Below are 15,526 nucleotides of genomic sequence, written 5' to 3'. Positions count from 1 at the left end.
CTTTAGAAGATCATTCCTCTTGCATTTGTCAAAATCCACAGTTTGAGCTTGTGCATTTTGCTTTTAATTTCCCATGTTTGTAATTATAATTGGACTAGAAAAATACTGTGAATAATCATTTGGACTAATTTTTTAAAAGAAATTTAACCATTGCACTGTATATGCATATGTTTTGAGTGTATAAAGAGCTGAAAGGACTAGGTTACCATGCAGAGTATTCTAGTTAACAGCAGGAATGTTATTAACTTCATTTTGGGTTGAGATAATTCTATCAGCAGTTTTCAACATAACATATTAACTAATTTTAATAGAAAATTCTTTCCAAATAAAGAATATATTTTATCCTACAAACAAACTGTAATTTAGTATAATTGTGTTCTTTTTAATATATTCAGCTACTGCTTGGATAATCATAGGTTTCATGCATTAATCTGAGACCATATATTATAGTTTAGAAACATAACGTTTCAAATTGTGGATTCATTTTCACTGTTTGAATTATTTCTCTTGAGAGGACACATGGCTTTACTGATTCAAAGAATGATATAATACCAGTACCATATTAGAATGATTAATAAAAAAGGCACAAAGGTTTTATGTTCATAGGCAATTTGGTTACAGAGATGCTACTGGTTTTCTGATGATTTAGACTTCATATCTCCTATCTCCTTTTGGAGTGGGGAGGGGGAATGGACATTATAGCTTAGAATAGAAGTCATTCTAACAGGACCCTTGGAGATATTAACATCTCCAGCTGCCTGATACTCCTTATAGATATTCTAGTCTGCATAAATCAAACCATGATCTGCTCAGACTTGTCTATAGATGTCCAACTGAGAAGCAGAAAAAGAAGGGACAAACTTCAGTCATATTCAGAGAAACATTCTGATTGTAGTGAATTTACATGCCTCCAATATGAAATATATATTTTACCATCTTGTGATGGAAAAAGAAACATATCTAAGCAGCATAACAAGTAAAAGAATCGTGTCTGTTGTATGGTATGATAAGCATAAAATCCATTCATATTTTAAAAGACATACATTAGGAAGTCATTACCCAGAAATTCGGCAAAAGTTCGGGTTCAGGAGACCGCTGGGAAGCCCCGCCGCCTGGCTGTCAGCTTTTAAAACAGCCTGGGGGCTTCTCGGCGGCCTCCCGAACGCCAAACCTGGAAGTTCGGGTTTGGCATTTGGGTTCAGGAGGACACTGGGAAGCCCCCCAGCTGTTTTAAAAGGTGACAGCTGGGCAGCGGGGCTTCCCAGTGGCCTCCCGAACCCGAACTTTTGCCGAACTTCCGGGTTCGGCGTTCGGGAGGCCGCTGGGAAGCCCCGCCGCTGACTGTCACCTTTTAAAACAGCCGGGGGGCTTCTTGGTGGCCCCCCGAATGCCGAACCTGGAAGTTCAGGTTTGGCGTTCGGGTTCAGGAGGATGCTGGGAAGCCCCCCAGCTGTTTTAAAAGATGACAGCCGGGTGGTGGTGTTTTCGGCAGCGGCAGCAGCGGGTTCGTAAGAAGGAAGAAGTTCGTAAGAAGAGGCAAAAAATTTGTATGCCCCCCCTTTCTAGTGTTTTCTTATTTAAAGTATTTATAGTCCAGCTACCATTCGGAGAATTTCATGGGGAGTTACAATATAGAGAGCAGACTAAAACAATAACACCAAATAAAATTAATGCTGAATTAATTTAAACATACAATAGCAAACAATATCATTAACAGAAAAGCATCTAAAGGCTGATGGTTGATTAAGATGCAGAAGTACAAGGTTAAAACTGAGGCTTCAAATAGTACTGAAGGAGCAGTAATGTTGGTAAAAGCAGGTCTCGGAAGAGTAACAAGTTGTAGAGCCAGAATGCTATGATGACATAAAAGTTCTGACAGACACAGCAAACTTTCTTGCCACAGCTCCCATTGATCTGCCTTCCTGAGCCACTTGTGTGTGTTGTAGAGTCAATATTCAAAAGTCACCAAAACATCAGCCAGAAAACGTTGGTACTGAAATGTGGTATTTAGTCCCCACTTGCTGAACCACTTGTTTTTTGAGTGTGTTTTGATAATTGCCAATAATTTCCATCTGCTGTCTATTCCATTTGCACAACAGCATGTGAAATTGATTGTCAGAGTTGCTTCCTAAGTGGACAGTTTGATTTCACAGAAGTTTGATTTACTTGGAGTTATATTGTGTTGTTTAAGTGTTCCCTTTATTTTTTTGAGCAGTATATTAGAACCTGCTGGATTTTACCCATGCTTCAAAAGCTGGGGAAGGTCCCCTTGAAGATCTTTTGGGTAGGCATATACTGGAAGAGGTATTTCATTAAGTACCAGAGTCCCAGACTGTTTAGCCTGTCTTACAGGACACACTTCCCTCATAAGGTGATAGAACAAAATGATGCTTCCCAGAGATTTTACTAGTAAATGACTCATTTTCAGCATTAGATTTCCTGGGAAATCAATTTCCCAGCAATTAAAACAACAATACCTCTCTTTAAAATAGCTGTTACGTCTATAATTGGTTGGCAATTGTCATTATTGTCATTATGGAGTGCAGGTTCATAGATCTGAAGCAGAAATACAAGGTTACTTTTGTAGATGGTTATGTAAGTATGAGGGGCCCAAGTGTCCCTCTTAAGACAGTAATAGCTCCTCTCTGTTCTCTAGGCAGTGTTTTTCAACCAGTGTGCCGTGGCACACTAGTGTGCCGCGAGACATGGTCAGGTGTGCCGCGAAAAAGGAAGCTCAGGTTCCAGTCTTGCAACTTTTTGCTGAGAGAGAGACAGAGAGAAAGAAAGCAAGAGAGAGGGAGAAAGTGAGAGAGAAAGAGTGAGAGAGAGAGAGAGAAAGCAAGAGAGAGAGAGAAAGCAAGAGAGAGAGAGAGCAAAAAGGGGAGGAAAAAAAGAGAAATGAGAAAATGATTGAGACAGAGAATAAGAGGAAAGAGAGAGAAACAAAAGAGAGAGAGAAGTGACTCTTGATTTAAAGCATATGATAAAAAGCACCTAAAAAATAAGAGAGAAAAAAACCCCAGTCCTCACCTGTTTCTGGAAATTGTTCAAGAGTGTGTACACACACACACACACACACACACACACACAAGGGTGGGGAGGAGACAGGGATGGAAAAAGAGAGGAAAGTGTCTTAGGGTGTCATTTTGTGTCATTTTGGTTGGTGGTGTGCCCCAGGATTTTAAAATGTAAAAAATGTGCCGCGGGTCAAAAAAGGTTGAAAATCACCGCTCTAGGGTTATAACCTGTAGTGGTACTAATAGAGTGCCTAATAAGTGATCATAATCTGGATTAATTTCAAAAGGGATTTATGTGGATTATCTCAGGGACCGCCTTCTGCTGCACAAATCCCAGAGACCAGTTAGGTCCCACAGAGTGGGTCTTCTCCGGGTCCCGTCAACTAAACAATGCCGCTTGGCGGGACCCAGGGGAAGAGCCTTCTCGGTGGCGGCCTGGCCCTCTGGAACCAACTCCCCCCAGAAATTAGAATTGCCCCCACCCTCCTTGCCTTTCGTAAGCTACTTAAAATCCATCTCTGCCACCAGGCATGGGGGAATTGAGATACTCTTTCCCCCTAGGCCTTTACAATTTTATGCATGGTATGTCTGTATGTATGTTTGGTTTTTATATTAATGGGTTTTTAATCATTTTTAGTATTGCATTATTATTGTACGCTGTCTTATTATTGCTGTTAGCCGCCCCGAGTCTCCGGAGAGGGGCGGCATACAAATAAAATAAATAAATAAATAAATAAATAAATAACGAAACCCAAATAATTCAGTTTGCAACATATTTTGGGAGAAATGAACAGATCTAACTGCCTGTGGGTTTTTTTCCTCCTTTAAAAAAAAATCTTCCCTATCTTGCCCATGTGGTACTTGGCATTCTTGATTTTGTGTAATACACATGAAACGTTTTGCTGAAGATTGTTGATAATGTGGCACCTGAGTCCCATTGAAATCAAGTATTTTTAGATTCAATTTGAAGTTCCCTTCATAAGAAATGCGGAGGAACATGAAACGTCAGTATTCATAAAAGCTTAAATTGCACTCTGTTTTTATCCTCATTTCTCTCATGTTTAGGTAGTCGAAGGAAACATAAATTTTAATATCTATGTAAATGATGACCAATCATTTATTTTTCAGACTCATATGCCACTATTTCACCATTTTGGGATAGGTAAATATGTCAATTTTAATATATTTAATACAATAAAATCAAATGCTATATACATATCATATTCATATGTTAATTTTCTTCAGTAAAACACTAGAACACTAGAAACACACACAGGTACATACGTATGTATGTATTTTTCTAATGCTTTATTGAAAGCGGAAATTGAAATATGCATATGCTATTGTCAGATTTGTTAGACTATAAATACAAAAAGAGATAAAATTATACAAGAAAGTATAATTTTGATTTTGATGAGAATACATTCTATTTTTTATCCCAATAATTATTTCTGATTATTAATTGCCAAGAAAAACATTTCCATCAGAAGTGTCAAAACTTGCTAACCTGATTTTAGAATCACCTTTGTTCTTGAACCTTTTCAAGAAATATAATAGTTTTTCTAAAATGTCTCTGAAACTGGTCTGTCCTATGGCTTTCCTTCTAACCATGCATTCCTTAATTCTCTGTTTTGCAAGGAGAAAAATAAATTGGTAAGAGTGAATAAATAGGGCATGATCCCAGTGATGGGATTCAGCTTTTTTGAGCGAAGTGGTAATTAAATTGCTGGGTAGCCCTGTCCCTTCCTGTCCTGTCCCTTCCAGGAGTCATAACATGCTCCATTTTGGCTCCCAGGTATGTGCAGAAGGGTCTCATAGGCACAGCCTGGGGCCTGGGGGGGTGGGTCGTGCAGGGGGGCAGCTCCCCCCCCTCAGCCTGTTTTCACCCCCCAAAAGGTTTTAGGGAGGCTCTTAGGCTCGTTTTTGCTCCAAGGAGGCTTTAAAGATGCCTCCTAGGCCCAAAATGTGGTCCGGGGGGTCAACATGTTGCCCCCCATGGTCTGTTTTTGTTCTTGGGGGGGTTCAGGAGGCCAAGAGCTGCCTGTCACACTCCCTGGCCATGCCCACCATGCCAAACCCATCCAGTCAGATGAACACCAAGCCCACAAAACTAGTAGTAAAAAAAATTCAATCCCACCACTTACAAGAATTGTAATTCTGATTTTCCAATAAACGGTATAATATGAGTCTCAAAATTGAAAGAAAGGGTCCCTTTTTCAATTGCAAAATAAATAAATTCTGGATTATATAATCTAAACTAAATGGTATGGTTTTCAGGCCAATTTTTTTCCAATGGCAATTTTGTTCTAAGTGTAAAGATTGACATAATGAAGATATGTTAAAATTGACATAGGAATTATGAGGCAACCTAGCCTACACACATAATAAAAAAATTTGAAACTGGGCACAAACTACATTTTTATAAACTTGTAATCCTTATTCAGGCAGGCTAGTGTTTGGGACATCTGAGCAGTGTTGAGCATTTGCTGACCACATGTCCTCCCTGACACCTACAATCTTTTAAAATTCTTAGTAATATATGTGACCAATGCAACTGACTGAATGTTCTTTGCAGGAGAAAAAAAAAATCTAATGATGTATCTTTATGCGGGCTTTATGGAAACCCTTTTCAATGTTTTAGATTTAATGAAAGCATGGAAGTCAGATAGGCAGCTGATAAATTATTGAGATAATGGTGCAGTGAAAAACAGAACATTCACATATATGGCCATCTAGTTAGTAATTAAATAAGGGCAAAATCATTCCATTCATTAGAATTTCACCAGAATTCTCTTCTCTTTTGTCAGAAATTCTAAACTATCTCTCTCATACTCAACAAAAACATTACTGTATTTCCTCCATATGAAAAGTAGTTTATTTTATTTTATAAAATATTTTATTTATAAAGAAAAATAATAATTAAATTCATTCTGAAGCATACAGATGTTTCTTCTTTAATACGTAAAAATATACTAAATAGATTTTGAATTGATATACTAATACAGTGGTACCTCGAGATACGAGTTTAATTCGTTCCGGACCTGGGCTCTTAAGTCGAGCAGCTCTTATCTCGAACGACTTTTCCCCATAGGAATTAATGTAAATAATTTTAATTGGTTCCAGCCCTCAAAAAACTCACAAAGTTAGTCTAAATTATGCAGAAAGACATGTTTTTAATGAAGAAATGTACATGTACATATAAATGAATAATGAAGTTTCTTTCACTTAACTTGTAAACTTTCTTTTAAACTTGTAAACTTTTAAATTTACATATGTTCAACTTCTCTGCCACCCAATCCTGTAGGACAGAGGTCCCCAACCCTTTTTGCACCAGGGACCGGCTTTAAGCGATCAAGAGAAGAATGGGTGAATGAATGGACGGAGGGTGGGAAGGAAGGAAGGAAAGAGGGAAGGGACAGGAACAGAGGAAGGAAGCAAGGAAACTTATGAAAGGGGAGAGTAAGAGAGGAATGAGTGAAGGGAGGGAGGGAGGGAAGAAGGTGGGAAGGAGAAAGAAAAGAAGAAATAGAGGAAGGGAAGGTAAAAGAGAGAAAGAAAAAGAGCAAGAAAGAAAGCTGCAAGCACCCCCCCGAGCCCCCCAGGCCGGCTGCAACCTTTTAAAACACGCGCGCCGCTTCGCAGCTGTCTCCTGAAGCCGAACGCGGAAGTTAGCGTTTGGCTTCAGGAGACAGCTCCTTGGCGCTTGTATCTCGAATTTGGGCTTGTAAGTAGAACAAAAATATCTCTCCCCTCCCAGCTCTTATCTCGAGTTGCTCTTAAGTAGAGCAGCTCTTATGTCGGGGTTCCACTGTATATCCTTATTAAAAGGATATTGGAAAAAATATATAAGAAATAATATTAATGAGATAAACCAGAATAAAAATTATGCATTATTTTTCTTGATGCCTTTAACAATTTGGAATGGCCTTTCATGTTTGAAGTTCTGAAGAAAATGCTTTAGCCTCTTACAATATATGTTCTACATTTAATCATTTTCTGTTTTTAAATAAAAAGTGCAGCAATAAAATAATTGTTTCTGACAAGGAGTATTAAGACATTTGATTAAATTTGAAAATCTTGTTTATTCAGCTTGATTAGTAATTTACTAGTGGAGAGTGATGCAGGATCCAAAGAAATCAAATTTTATAATTAAATGGTTGCAGAATAGGAAGATGCAACATATCACGGAGCCTGAACCCATGCGGAGGATGAGCGCAAACTGAGGGAGACTTAGGGGCCGGCTTTGGAGGAACAGCAGGAGGAGCAAGATGAGGCAGCCTTGAGCCCCTCGGGCTTGCGACAGCAAGAAGAAACAGGGACAGTATAACTGAGAGATGGCAGACAATGAAGATAAAGAGTGACAGACCTCAGGCGATAAGCAAGGACCACCCTTTCCTGATCCCTGAGCATAGAGAGTAGAGAAGAGGTGGGAACAGCGCAGGCCCGATAACTTGGCCTGATGACTCAACAAAGCACACCTGGAGACTAAGACTTAAGGAGATGCTGTGGGGAGGTGAATTTGTCGGGAACAAATGCTGAATTAGTGGAGTTTTGTGTGCCATTGCCAATGTTTAGAGTTTACTGGACTTCTTGCCTTATTTCTTGTTTCCTGAACTATTTGCCGTGGGCCTTTGCTTCTTGGACTCGTTGACGTATTCCCTTACCCTGCTGGACTTCTTGCCTTGAAACTATTGTGCTAACAGCGTTTTGTTGGCCTACTTGCAGCCGGATAGTGCTGGAGGTTTGTGTGTGTATGTGTGAAAGCACTTTGCTCTGGCATTTGGGGGAAAGCTGTAGCCATAAAGGGATAGTTTGAACTATCAGTTGACTGTGTTGCCTCCATGCCTTGTGCAGGGTCATCACACTACACTAGAAATGTCAACACAAGAATGTCAAATTTACTTTGACTATTAAACACAGAGAAATAGTATACTGGTAATTTGTTTTATCACTTATTATTCAGGTCTTGATTGCTAAAATAAATAATTCATTTTCTAAGAGCTGCTGGAACTGTAACAAGCCCTTTGTACTGTAACAAGAACTTTTATGTGTGATGGCAGTGCTATAAATTCCAACATAAATAGTTCTCGAATTATGACTCCAATTGAGCCCAAAATTTCTACTGATAAGTGAGACAGTTGTTAAAAGAATTTTGCCCCATTTTAGGCCTTTCTTGCTACAGTTGCTAAGTGAATAATTACAGTTGTTAAGTTAGCAACATAATTGTTAAATGAATCTGGCTTCCCCATTGACTTTGTTTGGGAGAAAGTGATCACGTGACAATGGCACACTGCCACCATCATAAATATGAGCCAATTGCCAAGTGCCTGAATTTTGATTACATGACCACGGGGATGCTGCAATGGTCATAAGTATGAAAATGGTCATAAGTCACTTCTTCACTGCTATTTTAACTTTAGATGGGCATTAAACAAACTGTTGCAAGTAGAGGACTACCTGTATTACAAAATAATAAAATGTAGACTAGAATAAATTTTAAAGCTGAAATCCCATTGCACTTTGAAAGGTTTTTATTGAATTTTAGTAAACCATACCTTAGCTTTTATACTGATTGGCAATAAGGGCAATAAGCATTTTATATGCCTCTTATAGGACAATGTGTTTGATTTCCTCTCTGGAAAAATTGAGGATGTATGCCTTGATATCTAGAATAACTTGAATTTAAAAAGTAAATCTGATGCTGAATTTAATTTTAATTGGAAATCATTCTAAGAGCCCTAGTGGCACAGTGGTTAGAGTGCAGTACTGCAGGTTCTTGTTCTGACTGCTGATTGCCAGCAGTTTGACAGTTCAAGTTCCACCGGCTCAAGGTTGACTCAGCCTTCCATCCTTCCAAGGTGGGTAAAAAGAGGACCCAGGTTATTGGGGGCAACATGCTGACTCTGTAAACAAATTAGGGAGAGAGCTGTAAAGCATCATGAAGTGGTATATAAGTCTAAGTGCTGTTGCTATAGCTATTGTTATTCTTGGACCATGAAATTGTATCACATGCAAAATTTGAATGTTGGACACTTCATTTTCTTTTCTTTTTGTGTAATTAATTGTATTGATGGACTGCATTATTCACTGTAGTTTTCTTTCAGTGTTATGAGTAATGTTAACTAAATGTTATTTTCTTAATAAGCAAGAAACATGGATTTGGACTATAAAATGGTAATGAAATATCTGGAAATACTGAAAGTTTCTAAGGCTGTAGTAGTATATATTAGTTATATGAGGTTTCAAATTTTTTGCTTGCCTGCCTGTGTTTCTTTCTATATTATTGATTTCTTATGTATACCATCAGTTACATTTTTTCAGAATAATGTAGGGAGAAAAAAAAGGCAAACATTAGTAAGTTTCCCTCCCTTATTTCTCTTGTGTGATGAAAACTTCTTTGAAAATCTTTGTATGATTTTTCCCTCTTGTGACTAACACAGGGAGATTGTTGTTGTCTGGTGCTTTCAAGTCAGAGTTGATTCCTGGCAATTGCTTGGGCAAGTCCCTAAAGTTGTTTTTGCAAGATTTCAGAAGTGGCTTGCCACTGCCTGCTTCCCAAGGATGAGGGAGAGAGTGACTGGACCAAAGTCACATAACTGGCTTTGTACCGAAAGCAGGACAGAACTCATATTCTCCTGGTTTCTCGACTAATGCTTGACTAAGTGCTTCCCAGAAGATTTTCCTTCGTTACCCAAGAAAGGCCCCTATTTTATCCCTGCTGAGTTTGTGTGAGAAAGAAAAAACACTCAATTTTGGGTAATATCCATCTTGGGAAAAACACTCAATTTTGGGTAATATCCATCTTGGGAAAGCACTGCTTTAACAACCACACTAGGCTGTCTTTCTAACACAATATCAAAATGGGTTTTAATTTTTTATTTGCTCTTCTGCCTATTGCAATGATTTGATTTGCAACTCATCAAAAGCCTATTCCTGCTTGCAGGTAAATACAGATAGACCTTGGTTAGAAATAATTGAACAAGTGGCTATGCAATGTTACAATGGCTCTGAATGAGGGTACATGTAACCAGGCCTCAAAGTCCCAGCACACCTGTTGTAGTTGGCTGTGGCCCAGTCCTGCCCCAGGGAATGTGGAGTTGGATGCAGGGGAAACTTCAACATGTCACAGGCCTGTGTTATTGCCGACAGAGTCAGTTCAGAGTTTAGTTTACTCGGACAAAGAAGAAGGTGGGAGTGACTTGGAAGAGGGGGGCTTGGCACCAGGCAGTCAATCTCCTTTATCTTCCATGGATTCAGATGAAGATGTTTTGGATCCACGCAAGCGCAGAATTATACATAGAAGAGACCAAGTAAGGACATATTACAGGAGATAAGAGCGGCCACCTGTGGTTGGGTGGGTCTCCAGTAATTAGGGCTGCTGCTATAAATAGCAGCATGTGGGTTTGGCCGTTGTGGAAGAGTATCTGATCGCAGTTCATCAGGAATCCTGGGTTGCTGGTTTCTGGACTTTGCTTGTTGATTTTTCACGCCTTTGAAAACAAAGCAGAGCAACGTGTGTGTGTGTGTGTGTGTGTGTGTGTGTATGTGTGTGTCTCACTTCATTGGAAGAAGAAGGGGTGTGAAGTTTCTTCACAGCTGCTAGCTAAGTACTTAATGACTGCTTAAGGTTAATTGTACAGACTACCGGGTTGTTTTGGGACGAGTCTTTGCAATACAAAAAGAGTGCTTAGTTTATTTTGAATTTTGGGATAAAGAATATTGTTTTGAATTTTCGAACGTGTGTGTGTGTCTGAAGTTTGTACCCTTGAATTTTTGGGAGGCTCCTACCAGAGAGCCCAGCAGAACAACACCCAAGTCACATGATTGTAATTTGGGCATTTGGCAACCAAATTACACTTAGAAAAGTTGGAGGGCCATTTGATTAACATTTTTGATTTGTGGGCTCCCATAAGCAAAGTCAGGTCACTTGGTAAATCACTTCTAATCTCCCCCATGTGGTAGCAGCGAACCCTGGGTACACTGATGCCTGGTATACTCAGTATGCCACTTCTGCACTCTCACTGCCAGGCAGCAAGTCATTTATCTGCCCACCAGCCTGTTTCTGAGGTGCCTGCGACTTGAAGATTTCTGCCAGCTTCCCCATTGACTTTGCTTGTGAGAAGCTGGCAGAAGGTTCTCACTTAATGGCCCACAATCTTTGCTTAAGAAAGGTAATGGTCCTTGAGACATCACATCACTTAGCAATTAAAATTCCAGTCTCGCATTTATATGCCTTACAGATAAACAGTGATTACCATATCTGTACAGCATAATCAGGACTCAGAAACATCTCTTTTTATTTCCTGGTGGATCTCCATGATGCTTTAGTCAATTTGTATTCAGATCACGAATGATTACAGGCATAAGTTGTCCTTGGCTAGAGTAGCATTAGTGTTATGATGCCATCCAAGAGCAAACTAAGAATGTATAAATTTTTTCCTAAATCTTGTCCTTTTTAAACAAGGTTGGATGACTGAAAACTTGAAACTGAAACAAGGGAGGAAAAAAATGGAAAACAGTGAATTCCAGTTCTTCTTTAAGCCTGGAAACCGGCTGGGTGACATTGAGCTACTCGTTCTCTTTAATCCCAAGCCAAATCAGAGGATTGTTGTGGGGGAGAGGTGTGGGTGGCAGGAAAGTTTGAACAGAAAATGTCATGCTAGTAAAGTTTCCTGCTGATTCAAGAATGTATGAGTAACATTTCATCTCAATAGTGGGGAAAGACTTAAGGTCAATAAGTAATTTAAAAAAAAAACCAGTTAAAATTGCTACCTTGTATTCAAATGAATGGCTTTGAAAAAATGATGTAATCAATAAATAAAATGTTATTATTTTTATAAATAAAAAGGCAACAAGCCAAAAACTTAAAAATAAAGAAGATTCGAGATTCTATAAGAATTGGGAAAAATTTTACGACTGGGTAAAAATCAAAAAACAAATGGAGAAAGAAAAAAAAGACAAGGAAACAACACAAATTGTAGATCAAAAAGACATTAACGGATAGTGGAGAAACCTTTATAGCGACATAACATAAAACTCTGAACGGTTTTATCGGATTATTATGAACACCTTGATCAACCCAATATGACTTTATCTCAAGTGTAATCTAGAAATGTATTGATAAAAATAAAACAACAACAGAAAAACAAAAGACAACAAAAACCGCGGCACCCATATGCCGCCCAATTAGTAATTTAAAGCTTTCAGAACTGTTACAGTTCACTGGGGGGGGAGGGGGAGGGAAGGAAGAGTCAGAGGACTTAAAAGATAACGAATTTTCCATAATTGGTTCTGGGTTTGATATGTATACTGACTGGATAAAGTGCAATTGAACAGAATAATCATATTACACTTGCGAGTATATGTTATCATAATGATGGCAATTAAGAGATATTTACTCTTCCTCCCTTTGTACATACTTCTCTTTTTGTAAACTAATAAAAATTATTTTTAAAAAAAAAGGAAAAAAAAAAGGCAACAAGCATACATAATATTCCTTTTACTTAAGAAGAAAAAACACCTCATCAGGTATTTTGGATTCTGTTTCTGAACAGGACAGCTGGGAAATCATCGAAGGACTTCGCGGTGTCATGAGTTGTAGCCAGGAACCCCAGAAGCAGGAAGGATACTTGCTGAAAAAAAGGAAATGGCCTCTGAAAGGTTGGCATAAGGTGAGAATCGGCCCCCACCCCTGGTATTTGTTGCCAATGCCATTTAAAACATTTGCTTGCTGTGCTTTTTAAAGTTGGCAGGGAGAATACAGTGATACCTTGTCTTACAAACTTAATTGGTTCTGGGATGAGGTTCTTAAGGTGAAAAGTTTGTAAGACGAAACAATGTTTCCCATAGGAATCAATGGAAAAGCAATTAATGTGTGCAAGCCCAAAATTCACCCATTTTGCCAGCCGAAGCGCCCGTTTTTGTGCTGCTGGGATTCCCCTGAGGCTCCCCTCCATGGGAAACCCCACCTCCGGAATCCCAGCATCGCAAAAATGAGCGCTTCATTGGCAACGGAAGTCTGGAGGTGGGGTTTCCCAGCAAAGGGAGCATCAGTGAAACTGCAGCATCGCAAAAACACCAAAGTCCTCGAAACACCACCTCCGGACCTCTGTGTTTTTGTGATGCTGCAATTTCACTGAGGCTCCCCTCGCTGGGAAACCCCACCTCCAGACTTCCGTTGCCAGCAAAGCACTCATTTTTGCGCTGCTGGGATTCCCCTGCTGGGATTCCCCTGCAGCATCGCAAAAACACAGAAGTCCGGAGGTGGGGTTTCCCATGGAGGGGATCCTCAGGGGAATCCCAGCAGCGCAAAAACGGGCACTTCGCTGGCAACAGAAGTCTGGAGGCGGGGCATCCCAGTGGCGGCGGTGGTTTGTAAGGTGAAAATAGTTTGTAAGAAGAGGCAAAAAAATCGGGTTTGTATCTCAAAAAGTTTGTATGACGAGGCGTTTGTAAGACAAGGTATCGCTGTATTACAATCGTATAACTGCAGTATGTTGTCCCATCTGATTTTAAAAAATCTGTTTTTTCTATTACAGAGATGGTTCTTTCTGGACAAAGGGATTTTGAAATATGCTAAGAACCCAGCCGATGTAAGTGTTTCAATATGCAGATGTTACCATATAAAATAATATGATAATATCAGTAACATCACAGTTTGGGAAAAGAAATAAGTTACTGTTTCTAGTAGGCATCAATAGGAAGAAAGAAATAATTCTGAAAATCAATGTCTTATGTTATTTTCTCCAAAGCCAAACTAAATAATTTTAAATGTTTTTGTTTTGCCAGATAGAGAAAGGGAAGTTGCATGGATGTATAGATGTTGGCCTTTCAGTGATGTCTGTGAAGAAATCGACTAAATGTATAGATTTGGATACTGAGGAACACATTTATCATCTGAAGGTAATCCTAGTTAAATAATAGGAATATATTCTGAAGCTAAAAATATTGTGCAGTTCTTAACTACCATTATATGCAAGCTTAGAATCCTCTTGAAGTTACTTGATATAGTAATATATTTCTTTGTAGTTTGCTTAAAATCCAGGTTCACTATTTAATCTTTAATAGTCTTTTTCCTCCATATACATTCATATTTTGCTAAAGACACTGCATTAAATTTAGCCTTCATTGTAACAAAACAAAACAAGCAAAATTGGTTGTTAATAATAATGAATTGTGGCATTGATTGATTTGATTTGATTTGATTTGATTTGATTTGTATGTCGCCCCCTCTCCGTAGACTTGGGGTGGTTAACAACAATAATAAAAACAGCACATAACAAATCTAATATTTAAAATAACTAAAAACCCTTATTAAAAACCAAACATTCTCCATATATACTAATTTTATTTGTTCCTCTGGAAGATGGTTGAGAAAAGCAGGTCTGGAAGAAGTGAGCATAGTTAATTAATATACTTAGAATGAAGTCTAATGTAGATACATCACTGTTAGTTTACTAAGTTGCTTTAGGTGAAATGTACTTTTTGTGCAGTGTATCAGCAAATGAGAACTATATTGAATCTATTTTTAATCCTGTTGGACAGAATGAACCAGAAAACCCTTTCCTTTTCAACAGTATGTGCACAAATAAGATAAATTAAGCTTCTACTGCTGATAGTGGTTTTAAAAGGCCTGATGTGGTTTTAAATGCTTAGTTTTATATTTTGTGGGTCTTTGTTTTTATTTATAGATTGGGAGACTAGTTGAACAGTTAACTGTTTTTCCTGTGGTTCTCAGACTGATATTTGATGAAACCATAGATGGCATTTGATAACCTTCGTAGACAAAACAGACTCTAACTATCCCCAATGTGGGTATATTTGAAAAGATTTTTTAATCTTCTGCATTGAGGATTCAGTGCATCTGCATTCAATGCATCTGCACTGAAATCTTTGGCAAATTTCTGTATGTGTATGATCCAATCCCTCCCCCACCCCACATTGGAGGAAAAAAACCCATCACTGGAAATTGTGCCTTTTTTTTTTTTGTTTTGCTGACCTGATTGGTTACTCAATTATTTTTTTTAAAGAAAAACGTTCTGCAATTGAAAGCTAGCAAGAGACCAAACCTTTGAGCAACTTCCTTTTCTTCATGATTGATACAATCAATATCTTCTGTGTTTTTTTGCTGTTGTTTACATGTTCCCGGAATTGTTTGCTTTTATAAATACTGTCCATTTCTGCTTCCAAGTGTCCTTTATTTCCTATTCCTTAGCTTGAAAAACAGAACTGATTACAAGAACTTCATTAAGAAAGGAAATCTATTTCAACTGCTGTAGTAAAACTTCTGTTTTCTCTAAGGAGAAACATTATGCTATCTTCATGAAAGCAGCCCAATCTGTGAGCAAATAAAGTACCTAGGGATAAATTATTTATCTATCTATCTATCTATCTATCTATCTATCTATCTATCTATCTATCTATCTAATCTATTGGATTTATATGCCGCCCCTCTCCGGAGACTCGGGGCGGCTAACAGCAATAATAAGACAGCATATAATAATAATCCA

The 15,526-nt window shown here is 38.5% G+C and overlaps 1 protein-coding gene across 7 annotated transcripts in view; it reads left to right on the top strand.

The window, feature by feature from the left end:
- OSBPL3 (oxysterol binding protein like 3) overlaps nt 1-15,526 on the top strand; it is a 124,143-nt gene that overhangs the window by 64,443 nt on the left and 44,174 nt on the right. For all 7 annotated transcript variants that reach the window (XM_070729011.1, XM_070729015.1, XM_070729013.1 and 4 more), the window contains exons 3-5: nt 12,572-12,688; nt 13,556-13,609; nt 13,806-13,919. In XM_070729011.1, the coding sequence (XP_070585112.1) occupies nt 12,572-12,688; nt 13,556-13,609; nt 13,806-13,919 (285 nt within the window). The remainder of the gene's footprint in view (nt 1-12,571; nt 12,689-13,555; nt 13,610-13,805; nt 13,920-15,526) is intronic.

Source organism: Erythrolamprus reginae, chromosome Z, assembly GCF_031021105.1.
Source record: "Erythrolamprus reginae isolate rEryReg1 chromosome Z, rEryReg1.hap1, whole genome shotgun sequence".
Classification (NCBI taxonomy): Eukaryota; Metazoa; Chordata; class Lepidosauria; order Squamata; family Dipsadidae; genus Erythrolamprus; species Erythrolamprus reginae.
The sequence above is the reverse complement of the archived record's forward strand: the minus strand, read 5'-3'. Positions and strand labels throughout refer to the sequence as shown.